At 33.1% G+C, this 14,478-nt stretch overlaps 1 protein-coding gene across 2 annotated transcripts in view; it reads left to right on the top strand.

The window, feature by feature from the left end:
• LOC137932471 (WASH complex subunit 1-like) overlaps positions 1–14,478 on the top strand; it is a 76,330-nt gene that overhangs the window by 45,359 nt on the left and 16,493 nt on the right. For both annotated transcript variants that reach the window (XM_068776093.1, XM_068776092.1), the window contains exon 5: positions 11,098–11,227. In XM_068776093.1, the coding sequence (XP_068632194.1) occupies positions 11,098–11,227 (130 nt within the window). The remainder of the gene's footprint in view (positions 1–11,097; positions 11,228–14,478) is intronic.

The following is a 14,478-nucleotide window of genomic DNA, read 5'->3' as shown; positions in this document are numbered from 1 at the left end:
CTTCGCAGATGGAAATTTTTGCGGTAAACTTCCCCGTTTCATATGGGTTTCGAAAATATTTTTTTTTCTTTATATTACTATCCATATAGGAACATTTACAGTAACCACATGTGTACATAATGAAATAAAACGCCAGAAGAGTCCAATTTAATGGAAAGTAGAATCAGATTGAACTCTCCTAGAATCGCATCCTTCAACTTAAAGCTAGGTTGGTTCCGAACGGATTCTGAAAAGAGACCATAATAAAGGAGATAGTGTTTTTGGGACTATTTTTTAAATTTCTATAGTGCAATTGTATAGGAATTCATTCCCAAGCTATAGTATATTATAACTACAAAAATTCTGAACTTTATTATTGGATTTTTAAAAAATTTTCATGTTAATTTGGAGATATAACAGCCGTAATTTTAGAAAATATAATGCAAGCAAGAAGAAGTCTTCTTGTGCTTGAAATAAATGAAGCTCATTTTTGCCGAGAAAAAAGTTTGAATAAAAGTAATAGCTTTTATTTGATTTTACGAAGTGGCGAGGAATAAAACTAATCTTAGCCGTTTACTTACAATATACCATGTACTATTTATAAAGAGTCTGAACGGATTTTATATCAAGCCAATTCCAAACAGAAAACTTTCAGTTTTCGTAAGTTAGTAACAAAGTTACGTACTTAAGAAAGCATATCCATAGGTTTGTGTAATAAATATTGTAGAGTATTTACCGAATGCCCAAAGAAAAAAAATACGTAGCCATTAGCTTAAAACTACAGATGTTTATGAAGAGTTGAGTAGAGTAGAGAGTAGAGTCTCAGCTGACTGTTCATTCATTGTCAAGCCAATCGGTACATAATGACAAGGATCGCACTGACCTTTGTAATTTCCAGTTTACGAGAGTCTGTAGGTTTTATCGTCATTTTATATTATTAAGAAGTTTATATATAATCTTAAATAATTATGATAGAACAGTCTGTGGGTAATAACGTAGATTCAGCGATTTTAATATTTGATTTTAAACAAGACATTTTCATATTTAGTTTGCGCATAATTAAACTATTTACATTTCAATTAAAGACCGCGCTGATGTGAATGAAGGCTTGAATTATTTATAACTTAATAGAAATATGCCCGCGCGATGTCATACCTGTAACCTCTTAGTTTGCTGCGTTGATCATATTTCATTTCTCAGTAAAAGACTATTAGTAACGTTTCAAATAAGTTATAATTTTTTTAGAGGTTGCCGGTATATAACATACGTGTTTTAGAATAAAATGTCTAAGATATTGCCAAATATTTTCTAGAAAGACAATAATACATTTTTATTTTTAACATATTTTTACGTACCTATTTGGGGTCCAAGTGTCACGAAGTAAACCAGTTGAGACTAGTTGATCTAAGACAACCGGTGATGATGACAATAATGTTTAAATTTAACCACTACTTCCATGTTCGATACTTAAAATCCTTACTATCACTGCTAGCCCAGTAGAGGACAGAGACTGGCGATCGTAGGTCGTTGGTTCAACTCTCGGAATTCAATAATCTGTTTACCATAATACCACGCTGCGATTGCCAACCCGTCTGCCTGGTAGTGGCATTTATCACTCGAACAGGTGCAGATGCACTTAACTTGACGTCAAGAAAATCGATCGTATGTTAAACAAAGAATATTTGAATTTGGAACGTTAAAAGGGTTTTAATTTTAATTCAAGATTTATGTTCACTATCTCTTTCTGATAACAGGGGTGGAAAGGTTCTCGAGCGGACTTATCTAATTGTTCAACGCATTGTGTCAACCTACATAACGTTTTATCTATTCGAAATTTAAGTGTATATATCCTTAGAGTTGTTAGATTTATTTTAAAGTTACTTTTTATTTTACTGAAAAATCCCATACGAAGCAGTAGTAGTAGTATTAAGTAAAAAAATCATAGATGAGTAGTGTATCATTATTTGTTTTTTTAACAGTTTTTTTCTCTAAAGCAAGTACAAACGTATCAAAGCCAATTTAAGGTTTTTTATTTATTGTTGTATTTAAGTTTTAATAATTAGTATATTCTATATTTACCTATAAAAGTAGATGTAATACTTTGATCAAAAGAAAGTTGAATTTGTTAATAAAAGGTAAATTCTTTATTTATTCTTCCACATCAATTTCATCCCCTTCAAAGTAATCTTCATTCGATAGTCCTGTCCTCCAAACAATCGGAATAGTCTTATTATTAATAATATTCTTCTTATTATTAATATTCTTCGATTCGGTTTTGACCTTTTGTATTTGCTGAATAGCCAGAAGTCGCACGGAACAAAATCAGGCGAATACGGTGCGAAACGATATGAGTTGAATTTTTATCAAAAAAAAAGTCTCGATGCAGTATGACATTGATCAACCGAGACTTGAACGTTTGAGTCACAGAACATCTTTCAAAATAATTAGAGCCGAGCCAAATGATATTTCAACTTTTGACAAACAGACGCTTGGCAAATGTTAGAGATATAGAACGTTATACCAACCTTGGAAAAAAATACCTGTCTTCCCAATTGTTTTAAATGACAGTTACACCTTACCTTTTGACGATAGTAGTGGATATGTTTGTACGTACACGTCGACTACCTCGTGTCCTTATATTTCAAAACTACTGCACGTCAGAAATATATATATATATATATATATATATATTTCTGACGTGCAGAGAAAACAGTATAAAATAATACAAATAAATATATCTACCAATAAAATTCCGATGGTTGTTTATCTAAACGTATGTTCGTTAACGAGCAGACGTTACTTGGTTATAAAATTTTTCAGAATATTTTCAAATGAACAGAGTCTAATGTAACAAAGAAAGTGTTCGACGAAAGCCATGAATGCTCACGTATATTTTTATCGCTTACGACTAAAAAAACATACGTCATTTTATCACGACGTAGTCTTTGTAAGGAGCTGTTGGTAACGAGGGAAAAGCAACGTCGCTCACGAAAGCAGAGCTAATAATACGTTCTTAATATTTTCAAAATTATAACGAAGGAATAAATTGGTAAAGCTTAGAATTTACTTTTTATATTTTTTTAATATTTGATATACATTCATACCTTTAGATTTTGCACCTACAACAAATCAACCTGTATAAGTAGTGACTTTTTATATATGTAAATAATTTTATTTTCGGCAATCCCTTTGATAATATGTAAACAATAGTAAAAAGCTGCAAAGATAACATTCATTACAAATTTAAACCGCCTAAAGCAGGTGTTATTTCATTTTGGCCAATAATAAATATACTTTCAAACTTTTAGACGGTAGTGTATATGTAAATAAATAAAAGTGAATATGTGTATATTTATATACATATATGTATATTTATATATATATATACATATATGTATATATATATTTATATATTGTCTTCACATTCATCAATAAATAATTGTACTGTGCGCCTCCAAGGTTACTCCTACTAGATAATATTTATCTTAACAACTTTATACGACTTAAAAAATTTTTTCTGACATAAATAAAGATAAAATAAAAAAATAATTTTTTATTAAGTAGGCAAATAAAAAATCACTGATTTCGGTTATAGACAACTTTGACTCCCATGTTTATATCTGTAAACGTTATGACCTTACATTAAGTTAACTGTCATCATACGTCATAGTTATAGTACATTAATACAGCATAGCTACGTCATGTGTACTCCATGAAGCTACGTCATCGACCAAAATAAAAAAATGTATAATTTGAAAATCATTCTTAATGTTTTTTTTTAAAACTAAAAGTCAATTGCCTCTTGACAGCACTGTATTTGACATAAGTAATGTAACGTTAGTTTACGGTCATAATTGTCATAAAACGATCGAGCTTGGCAAATGCGAAGATGCTTAACTAAATGGAGTATTTAAAGAATTCACCCAATGCTGTCACGTGTTTTAACCCAATCGATACACCGCTGTGGCTTCATTCGACCCTAATACGTCGTTTCACATAAATGCTAATAGCCCGCTATAAGCATGCTAATGAAAAAGTGATAACTTTATGCGATCAATAAATAGCAACTCTAATATCATTCAATCAGTTTGCATTGAAAAGGTTGCGACGTCGTACAATGAAGAGGAATTATTATCAGTAATTAGACTGTCATTATTTTGCGTTTAATCTATCCGTTATTTCGTTCAATGCTAAAAACAGTACTGCTGTTTAGATTGCAAGCTATATGTATGCTTGATTTGTAAATTGAATAATTTGGAAGTGCATACGTCAGACGGGTGGCCTCCTTTTGCGAATACGTGACAGGTTAAATTGACCCGAATTGGCAGTTCATTCTTGTACATATCACATTGACGAATGTGTTCCGAGTACTGTATATTTTTAGATATTTATCGCGGTCTGTCCATTTAAAAAAAAAAACATTGTTTTAACTATCGTTTATATTCTTATTACTGCCGTTTCGCTAATATCGTTTGTCCATCTCGTAAGCGGTCTTCCCATTTAACGTTTTCTCTAAGGGCTTTTCCATAGAGTCACCCTTTTTGTCCATTTCTCATCTGTCAGCCTTACTATGTTACATAGCATGGAAATACATTATTATTACTTAAATATTGCTGGTTTCACGTCTCAGCCGCGTATATATACGCTTCGATGATGATGATCAGGAAAATGGAGGATTTACGCTTATGATATAAATGGGTTAAAGAAAAATTTATATACCCTAAGAATTATCTATGATATAAACAATAGAATAATGCTTATTATAAGTATAGCATATCATATTCTTTTTAATCTTTGATCCATGATCTTGAAGGTTCTCGGGAAAAAGGTCAAGATAGTCTCCGCATCGTCGATGTCTGTCGCGACGAAGATAAAGACACGAACTTAATGTATGTGATTATTGATGCGTAATGAATATCGTTAAACAGCGAAGGAAGAAAACCCGTTCCCACGGGCGCTATTTCTGTTTGAGCGCCGTCGCGCCGCGTGTCACTGGCGACTAGAAAGTTCCGAGAAGCGTGACCGCTCTAAAGCTATTTCAGGCGCCACTGCCAATGTCTCCGTTCGAACCAATTACTTTCGTATGGATGCGTCCGTCTTGAACAGGTAATGTGGACACATCTCCGTGAACAAACTCTCGAGGTTGCATCAACTATGGAATCAGTTCGAACAACAGTAGCTATTCCCAGAGAAACGCTAACTGAATTCACAGCCTCCGATAATTACAATTGTTAACAATTGTTTATAGATTCCTCACTGAAACTTGTACAAGATCATAACAAATATCTTATGTAATGTTAAGCTGTATTATTGTTAAAAACCCTTTTACGTTTTTACCTCTCGACAGAAAAAAACAGTACGGAGCATTATTTCAACTTGCTTAGTACAAATTCGTAGATGTCTTATAACAACTGTGAAGAACAAGCTATATATAAAACCATCTTGAAGGCTATATAAGACATATATCCAGATCTCGCGAGAGTTACCAGCTAAAGTAATGTTGCTTACTTGCAAGAGCTACAAAATATCATCCTTAGGAACGTTGCAAACTCTATGGCTTATAGAAATGAAATACACGAGTACTTCAAAACGTCAACAGTGGCCGATATTGAGTACTATAAACAAAAGTATATCAAATATCTCACCTATAATGTTACTAAGTCTTCTGATTTACTTGACGACTTCAATATGATTCGAAGATTGAACAGAAACCTCGTCTACTGTTCTATTAACCTCAAGCCTACAAAATACATCTGATCATAATTGTACGACCAATATATATATATTACCGGAAAAAAATGTAAGATGTGGCTATGAATCGAAACCGGGACCTTCAATCTTCCCTTTAACGTATCGCTATGTTTCTTATTCGTTGTTCAGTATCTTTGCGGCTCAAACAACATTTTGACTTTATCAAACATCTCCCATTGTTAATACGATTCTACATAGACTAAATGAACAAATTAGTCGACACGTCAGTTTTAACAATATCGAAAAACAGACTTTGGCCTGTCAGTGAGATAGTCAAAGCGTGATCGACACAAAGGTTTGATTCCGTTTTGATACGCGATGACATGGGTCGACAGTCAACAATGAGAACTATCTTTACTGTCACATCTAATTATATTCAGATCAAATTTAATTGTTTATTTACATTTCATAGGCCTCCCCTATAGATTTCCAATAGGTATGGTTATATCGGCCTATATACAACGGCTTCCAACAACCTTTACAACGCCATCTGTCCACCTGTTCTGTAGACGTCCCAAGCTGTGCCAGCAATTCCGTGGGCTTCACTTTGGTACCTTAAAACCCCAGCGGCCATTTGATATACATGCGGTATGGTCTGCTCATTTCTATTAACTACGCAGTAATAAAAGTAACAAGACATTGGCTGTTGGACACCACATTGTTGTAAATTTGTATTGTGATACGCACTCCTTCACAACATTATCCGAATATTATCTTATTATTAATAATACATTTGTCTTGAACATTTCCGGTCAAAACCACGTTAGTTTAATAAATTACCTGCGAGATTAGGTTTTGTGATTAAAAAAATAGTCCATTTTCCGTTCCGTTATAATCTTTTATTAATTCTTTTTAAAGAACACCACCTAGTTGGTAAAACGTACTTGTAAATCGAATTCGTCGTAAGCACAAAGCACTTCTTCTGTTAGTTTTGCAGAATGGGGTGATATTACGTGGTCCCAAATCAGGACTGTTAAAAGATTTACCGGTGCTTTTATCTGTACATGTAAATTTATATTCTTGTAAGTATACTATAGTTAAATAACATTAAGGAGACCGGAAAGTAATGTCGTTTCTGTTCGTCTCGACATATTTTACAGAAAAAACGATTGATTTGTACCGCTCCGGTATTGAAAATTTGTATACTAGTTGACAAAAGGTTGTTGATAAACAAGGTGAATATATTGTTGATAAGAAGTAAAAGTTTATTGTTAATTTAATATAAGGAAGCGACATTACTTTCAGGTTCCCCAAATAATATTGGCTACCAATCGCAAAGACAAAATGTAGAATAGTGCACAAACATACTAACAGGTTTTTGTCTTCATTGAATGAATACAAAACCTATTTGGACCGGCCAATAATTATTAAAAGAGCGATCAATGTCATCAAAGAGCAGCTGCATAAAAAGTAAAACATTTGGAATCTTTAATCTGTTATTCGCGTGCTTCGAAGTTTAGTATGAATGATTCAACGCTACAAGATTTCATTAGAAGTCTGGATGGAACGGGTTTTTGTTTACGCAACGACTATATGTATCGCCCAATCGCATGTTGGTGACCTTACCTCTTCTCGGACTCGCGGAGTTGTACTGCCTTCATTGTAGGTAGTTTGAAAAAATTCTTGTTAGTGATACACGGAACGTTTGTAAACGGAAACAAAACCTGACCGGGCGCTCCGTGAAGTTATCAAGTTTCTTTGCATCTTCACACAGAATTACTTTAGTGTAAGGTTTTATCGTGTGCAATAGAAATTATTACATATATCACGGCTTTAATATAAATATTTCATGGTTTATGCTATAGATGACATACATACGAATCAAAGTGAATGTTTTTTCCGCAAAAAAATACTACTTATGTATAATTATGATCATCATTATTGCAGCTGCGTGATGACCTCTACTGGACAGGGGACTAATTTGTAGATATCCTATATAAGCGACAGGGGTTTAATTAGTTAAAATGAATATCCAACGTTATTCATACATATTTCAATTTAAAGTCGTTAATACAAAAAATGGGCCAGAAGTCTTCATCGAAATTTCAATAATAGTTCGGTTTTAGCTTGTTATTTTCTAATGCTTGTCAGTTATTAATTAAGAAATACAATAAACAACAATTATCATAATTTGTTATTGGTAATCGAGCAAATGCTCATTATTTATCTGTTTCGCAGCGAACAATAATTTTAATGGCACCATTTCCCGGTAGCCGGGCAAATTGTTGAAGTTATTTAACGAAGCGTAACATAAATAGCTCATAATCCTATCGCTCTACAGACGGCAAACCTACAGGTAAGAAATTAAAGGAATAGGAAAAAAAAACACGAGTATAAAATAAATAAAGCTAAAATAAACAAACCAGAAAGTAAATAAATATTTTAATTAAGGATGTTATAAATTATGAATAAGATTGTAATGCCCTGTCCCATAAATATGATAGGGGAGAGCGAGAGACCCCCAATAGCGGGGAAAAAATACCTTATCGGAAGATAGTTAAAGTAAATGTAGCATCCAATAGTTTCATAATAATGGTAACAGTTTATAAGTAACTTTGAATTCGTAACAAATGCATTTTCATATCAAATAATTATAACTTGCCAGTGCATGGCGTATTAAAACTCCTATCGATCAACTTTCAAAGTTGATTCTCGTATAATAGAGATCAAGATTTAAAACTTTTAGCTAGCAACACTTAAAGTACAAAACTAATTTTTTTTCTAAACTAAAAGGGCGTACCTCGTGCATGCGACCCTGCGGTGTAAAAAAACCTACAGATGATTTCGCATTTTGTTTTCTATCTAATAGAAATTTATTTTCAACAAGAACCAACTTAGAAAAATACATTAGAAAATATATACGATATCAAGTCTGGAGATAAACAAAATGCTGATATGATAACATGATGATACAAATGATTCGTCTCTGTCGCTTTGCGGACAATTGCATATATTATATGTTAGATGTTCAATTCGCTAAATAATATAACTACCCGAGCTAGGATTTTAAAGGGTGCCTTTAAACTTAGGTACTAGTCAAGATTAAACTTTCAGCGCTGCCACATTAAAACAGATGAAATTACAGGGGAAACAGCATATATCAATGGCAAAAATATATCTTGAATTTACTTAACTAATTAGACGTATGGTGTCAAGATTTAGACTAGTTTCGAAACAGGGTTATTAAAAAAATAAATTACGGGCACTTCGATACTGAATGCCCGGTTTTGTACTGCTCAATATCCAGGTAAAGAACAATATATTACTCAAATATAATTTATCAGTATCTAGAAGTCGAAATATGTAAAGGTACGCAAAAAACCGGTAAAATAACTAGACTATAAAAAAAACATACCTCAGAGTATGGTTTTTATGAAGCAAGTAATTTTAACAACAACACTAAAAACTGATTCGTCACCCATTACGATAAATAAACAGCTTAAAGAACAGTTTTGTTTTGTTAGGTTAAACAATTTAACAATCGGGGCACTATTTTTTCCTGAAGGAGTTTTTTATTTATCGATGTTAACTTTGAGCAGTGTTAGCTCAGCGGTAAGGAACTGAGATTTGCGATCGTAGGTCACAGGTTCAATTCTCTGGATATAGTCATATATACAAATCTTACTTTGTGCATTGATTATATAGAATTGCCACTGCTCACAAACAAGTTTCCAGAGGATGAGCAGCAACAAATACTGCGATCGCCATTCTACCTCGACTGTAGCGATTATAGTGTATCCCCCATAGATATCTTTGGGGGATGCATAAGTTTTGCAATGGGCGTCAACAGGGCTTAAACGTCGACGAAATCATTCTTAAGCATTCCTTTCATAGTTTCTATGAATATATTAACATTGTAGAATATTGACAATTTAATTAGTAACTAACCTTATACTTGTAATGTAACAATTATGAATGGAAAAGATCATAAGCTCAAGTTCAAAACATAATAACATAAAAACATAAAATGTCTGAGTCGTAAGAAAAATTTAATTCAAGTAAGTTCGAAATAAACTTTTTAATGAAATAAAAAAAACGACTTCCGTTTATGGACTATTTTTTTTTACTTTATTGAAGATAAACAGAAACAAAAGGCCTTAAGAAATTACAAACATAGGAATATAAAATTAGTTACAAATGTAACCATAAAACTATCTAAGAACATGTAATTAATCAAAGTCAGAAAAGAATAGAACAAAACAAAAGCATTACTAAATAGGGATCAATAATCCAGCGCATTGTGGAGAACAGACAGTAATAATTACGAGTCTCAGCAAGCCGTCATTTTCTAATGAGGTTTTAATTGTGTTGTGTATATTCAATAATTTCGAATAAAATTGTCTTTTAAAAGATACAAGAGAGCACGAGAATATATCAATATCTCTAATATATGAATTTTGGAGATCATACATCCCATATAAGGGTACACGTTTCCCGATATTTGTCTTTATGTAACTTGTCAATAATTTATAATTTTCCGTATATGCGTGGACAACCATGTTATATCAATAAAAGCAAATTAACATAACATCGTTTTGAAACAAAAAGGATAAAACAAAACTCAAAATTAATGCAAGAATTTTAATGAATTATAAGAGGTATTTTTCGATTGTTACACACATTCTTTGCTTTTTATTAATTATTAACACCTTGCGAGTTTCCATACCATCTGTATAGAAGTAATTATTATAAGTCACGTAATAAAATTTACATTGTTGTAAGGTTATGTTATGTTCTTAGTGGTCCATAATATCTACTTTGAAACTGTAGTATGTCTATAGACGATTGCATTAATAAATGTTGAGCTTATTTAAAGTTTTTAAATAGCTTATATTAGCATATAACAGGCACATACTATATGCTAATATAAGCTATTTATATTAACATATAGCATGTGCCTTTAAATAGCTAATAGTGATGTGCTTGTAAATAGCACATTAGCGAATAATTGATTATTTATCAGGTCCATTGTAGAAAATAATAGTGCTTTAAACTGTTTAATGTAATAACTTGTACACTATTCGAGCACATCTTGATGTTTGTGACATTATAACTTTGTTATCGATTGAGTTCGTATAATGGAAAAACGTTTTAGTTTTTCTAAGTATTTTCGCAGCTTGGACATTGCTATGTTCAGACATGAATGCGTACCATGTTCACTTTAACAACTATGTTTTAATTGCTCGTAAAGGGTAAAATTGAATAGTTATTGCAGGGTCATTTGCTGTTAATTGTTTATAGTTTTTGATTCAAGTGTAAAATAATATGAATTAATGAATACGAATATAAAAGGCAAATGATAAGATTAGTCAAGTAATTATATACTTTATCCTTTTATACATAGAATCTATTTTTCATTGTTATTAGGAAGGAATCTCCGAAGCAATCAGCTCCATCCGTAGGGGATGCACACGCCAATCTGATGGCAGCGATAAGGCAAGCTGGCGGCGCAGGCCGAGCCAAGCTACGGCCGGCTGCGGAAACTACGCCTAACAAGGTAATTCATTCATCCTATACATACATATACACAGAAACAACTACGATACAAATTTAAAATGTCTTTATTCAAAAGATAATTACGCACATTTTTGAATCTTAGTGTTTTAACATTATAATCCGAGAGTAATGAGTATCTGTTAAAAAGAGCCAAACTGAAAATACATTTTTTAAATGCAGTTTAATAATATTTGATGTGTATGTATTATAATCAGAGTATCATACTTGACAAGTGGTAAAAGGATCCCATGAGTACTTACTACCTATACATAATACAAAGAGAAGAGTTACCAGCATTCATTATACGCTAATAACAATTTACTTTTGTTTTTACATAACCTCAAAATTCGACACTATCCGATTAACCGTTAGCTTTTGGGTTTTATAAAATTAATAACAAAATTTAAAGTCATTGTTTCTATATTATTATTATTTACTTACTACTTTATGTCATATTTACAATATGTATAACGTAATACTACACGTAATATTAAACGTAAGAATTCCTCTAATTCCGCAAATTCTTTGTGGAATTAAATGTATTCTAGGGATAAATCGCCCCCGCTTCCATTTGTTCACAAGATAGAATACAACTTGAAATGAAAGTTATATAATGTAATGTTGGCTTTGAAAAGGGCACGTGTTGAGTTAATAGCCGCTTCATCTCGACGCATATTTGCATTTCGAACGCAGTGGTAGAATAATATATATATATATATATATATATATATATATATATATATATATATATATATATATATGTGTGTGTGTGTGTATATATATGTATATACATGGATTCTTATTTATTAATTAATTCCGATACCACCAAGCGGTACCCGTTATATGCGACTATCCATCGACACAACTACAACGCGAGGCAATCTGCTCGTAGGGCCATCTATCGGCACTATCCAAAGTAACAGCATTTCGACATACATTAAATTAACGGTTCTAAAAAGTCTGTAAGCAAGGCCTACTGTAAATAAAGATTTTTTAATTTGAATAGAAATCAGTCCTAACTCCTGCGACAAATCTGCGATCTGTATAAGCAAATAAGGTGATACTAAACTTCTTCAAATAATCTGAATTGGCGCCTATAGGTACGTACCTGAAGAAGTACTCAACTTTTACGTTTCATTTCCAATCACAAGTTCGTAATTGTTTAAAGACAAACAAGATCGTCGATTGTTGAGATATAGCGTGACTGCAGCAAATCAATTATCGAAAGCTTAACGGTTATCGATCAAATGCTTCCGTTTACGTTATATAACACGTATTATGTAATATAAAAGGCGATTAATGATTTCTCTTATACCAGTCGCTTTATAATGAATTTGCATACAAATGTGCATTTCAGGTTCATCAAAGTATACAGGACGATTCATTTGCTATCAACAAATGTATTGTCCACCGTATACTAAAAATCAATGCACTCAGAATTAATAACGTGAAAGTAATATAGTAAAAAAAAACAATGAAATATTACAATAAAATTGGTTATTGTTTACTATCTACCTCTGCAGCCTTTATACTGGAAGAAGTTTTTGGCACATCGTGGAACGAATAAAGTATGCATTAGCCACTTTAAAGCTTTGACACCTAAAACCAAACGCCATTTATATTAATTCCGTTGTAACGTCACCGTGACCCATTTCACTTATAGAGACATGTTGTGACATACGTCTTTTCGTTGCCAAAAGATGGCGATTCCTGTCAATTTAATTCTCTATTAATCTACTCTAGTTTTTATTTATTATTAGGATCTTTATTCCACAGACATTAGCACCGGTGTCTTTGTTTTTACATTTACTATTAAGATTTCTGATAATTTTGCTCTCAATTTGCTTGTTACAGTATTTTCTGTCTCTTAACCTATTTTAACAACGCTCTAACAATGTTCAGATTTTAAAATTACTTTTCGTACGACCACATCCGTATTGCCATCCTCAGGTCGTATCGAGTTCGTGTGACGTGATATCGCTACCACCACATGATGGACACTATTATACGGGCCGGGAGTGTCTGTTGCTCGATATATAACTATGACCTCATCGCTCTTTAGCCCCTGAGCCTCGTGGATGGTGAGCGTCCATTGATCATATCTCTGTACCGTAGTCTTTTTTATGCGCACTTGTTTATCGGTTTCGGGATATTCTCCCCAGACTAAAGACGCCTACTTAGAGAGTGCACCTTCAATTCGCGCTAGTGTAATGTAATAATATCTTGTTCTAAGATGAACAAACTACGTCTAATGGCCGCAGAGGCCTTATAGTCATGGAATGGAGATCACGTACCGACAAGTACAGCGTAGGGCGTTCACTCATACGGACCTTGTTATAGTTGTCGGAAGAAGCTGGATTCAGACCGCTTGTAACTGTTCCTAATGGAAATTTCAGAGAGGTCTATATTCAGCAGTTGAGATCTTATGGCTGTATTGATAATAATAATGAAATTAATATTATATTTTAAATAAGTTTATATTTATTCTCCTAAATTTACCTTAAAAATGCCTCTTTTCTTCTTTCTTTACGTAGTCGTAATCGAGGTTTCCAGTTGGATTCCAACCAAGATGATGAATACAATTCGGTCAATTCTGCATTAGGAGTATAAACCCTCTGTAATTTCAGTGTTTCAGCCACTACAATACCATGTAATATACTAATAAAACACCATAAGAATGAGAGGAACTGAGGATGCTGCTGCTGAGCCTCTGAAAACTAGTTTGTGAACAGTAGTAATGCTATATAGTTGTTAATGCACAAAGTGTAGCATATACAAGACTATCCCGAGAACCGAACCTGCGACCTACGATCGCAAATCTCCGTCTTTAGCACAAGGCTGCCACTTCCGAAAAAAGTTAATTACATCAACCTTAGTGATCATATTAAATTCCTTAAAATAGTTTACATGAAGGTTGTTTTTCGTAAAATTATATTGCGAAACCTAATTGTATAACAGGTAGCCCATTGCACGGACAAAACGGTTAAAAAAATTATAATCTGATCGGCGTAAAACAGCCAGAGCTTTGCCAGGAATCGATTGTGGAACCGGTCCCCGCACGCCCGCCACTGCGCCAAGTGGGCCGTCAAACGACATTCTATTGCCGCGATACAGGACATTCGGGCGCGCGCTGACAATTGACAAGGCTGATATTGCTGGTAGAATGCGCTATTTACCACTTACCTATGGTTCTACTAATTTTAACTGCAACTTATGCCGCCTACTCTGTCGCAGTACCAAGTTTTAAAAAAT

Source organism: Battus philenor, unplaced genomic scaffold (assembly GCF_028537555.1).
Source record: "Battus philenor isolate CCGP_79_NKW_IND1 unplaced genomic scaffold, ilBatPhil1.0.hap1 SCAF_9, whole genome shotgun sequence".
Classification (NCBI taxonomy): Eukaryota; Metazoa; Arthropoda; class Insecta; order Lepidoptera; family Papilionidae; genus Battus; species Battus philenor.
This window is presented reverse-complemented; position numbering and strand designations above follow the sequence as displayed.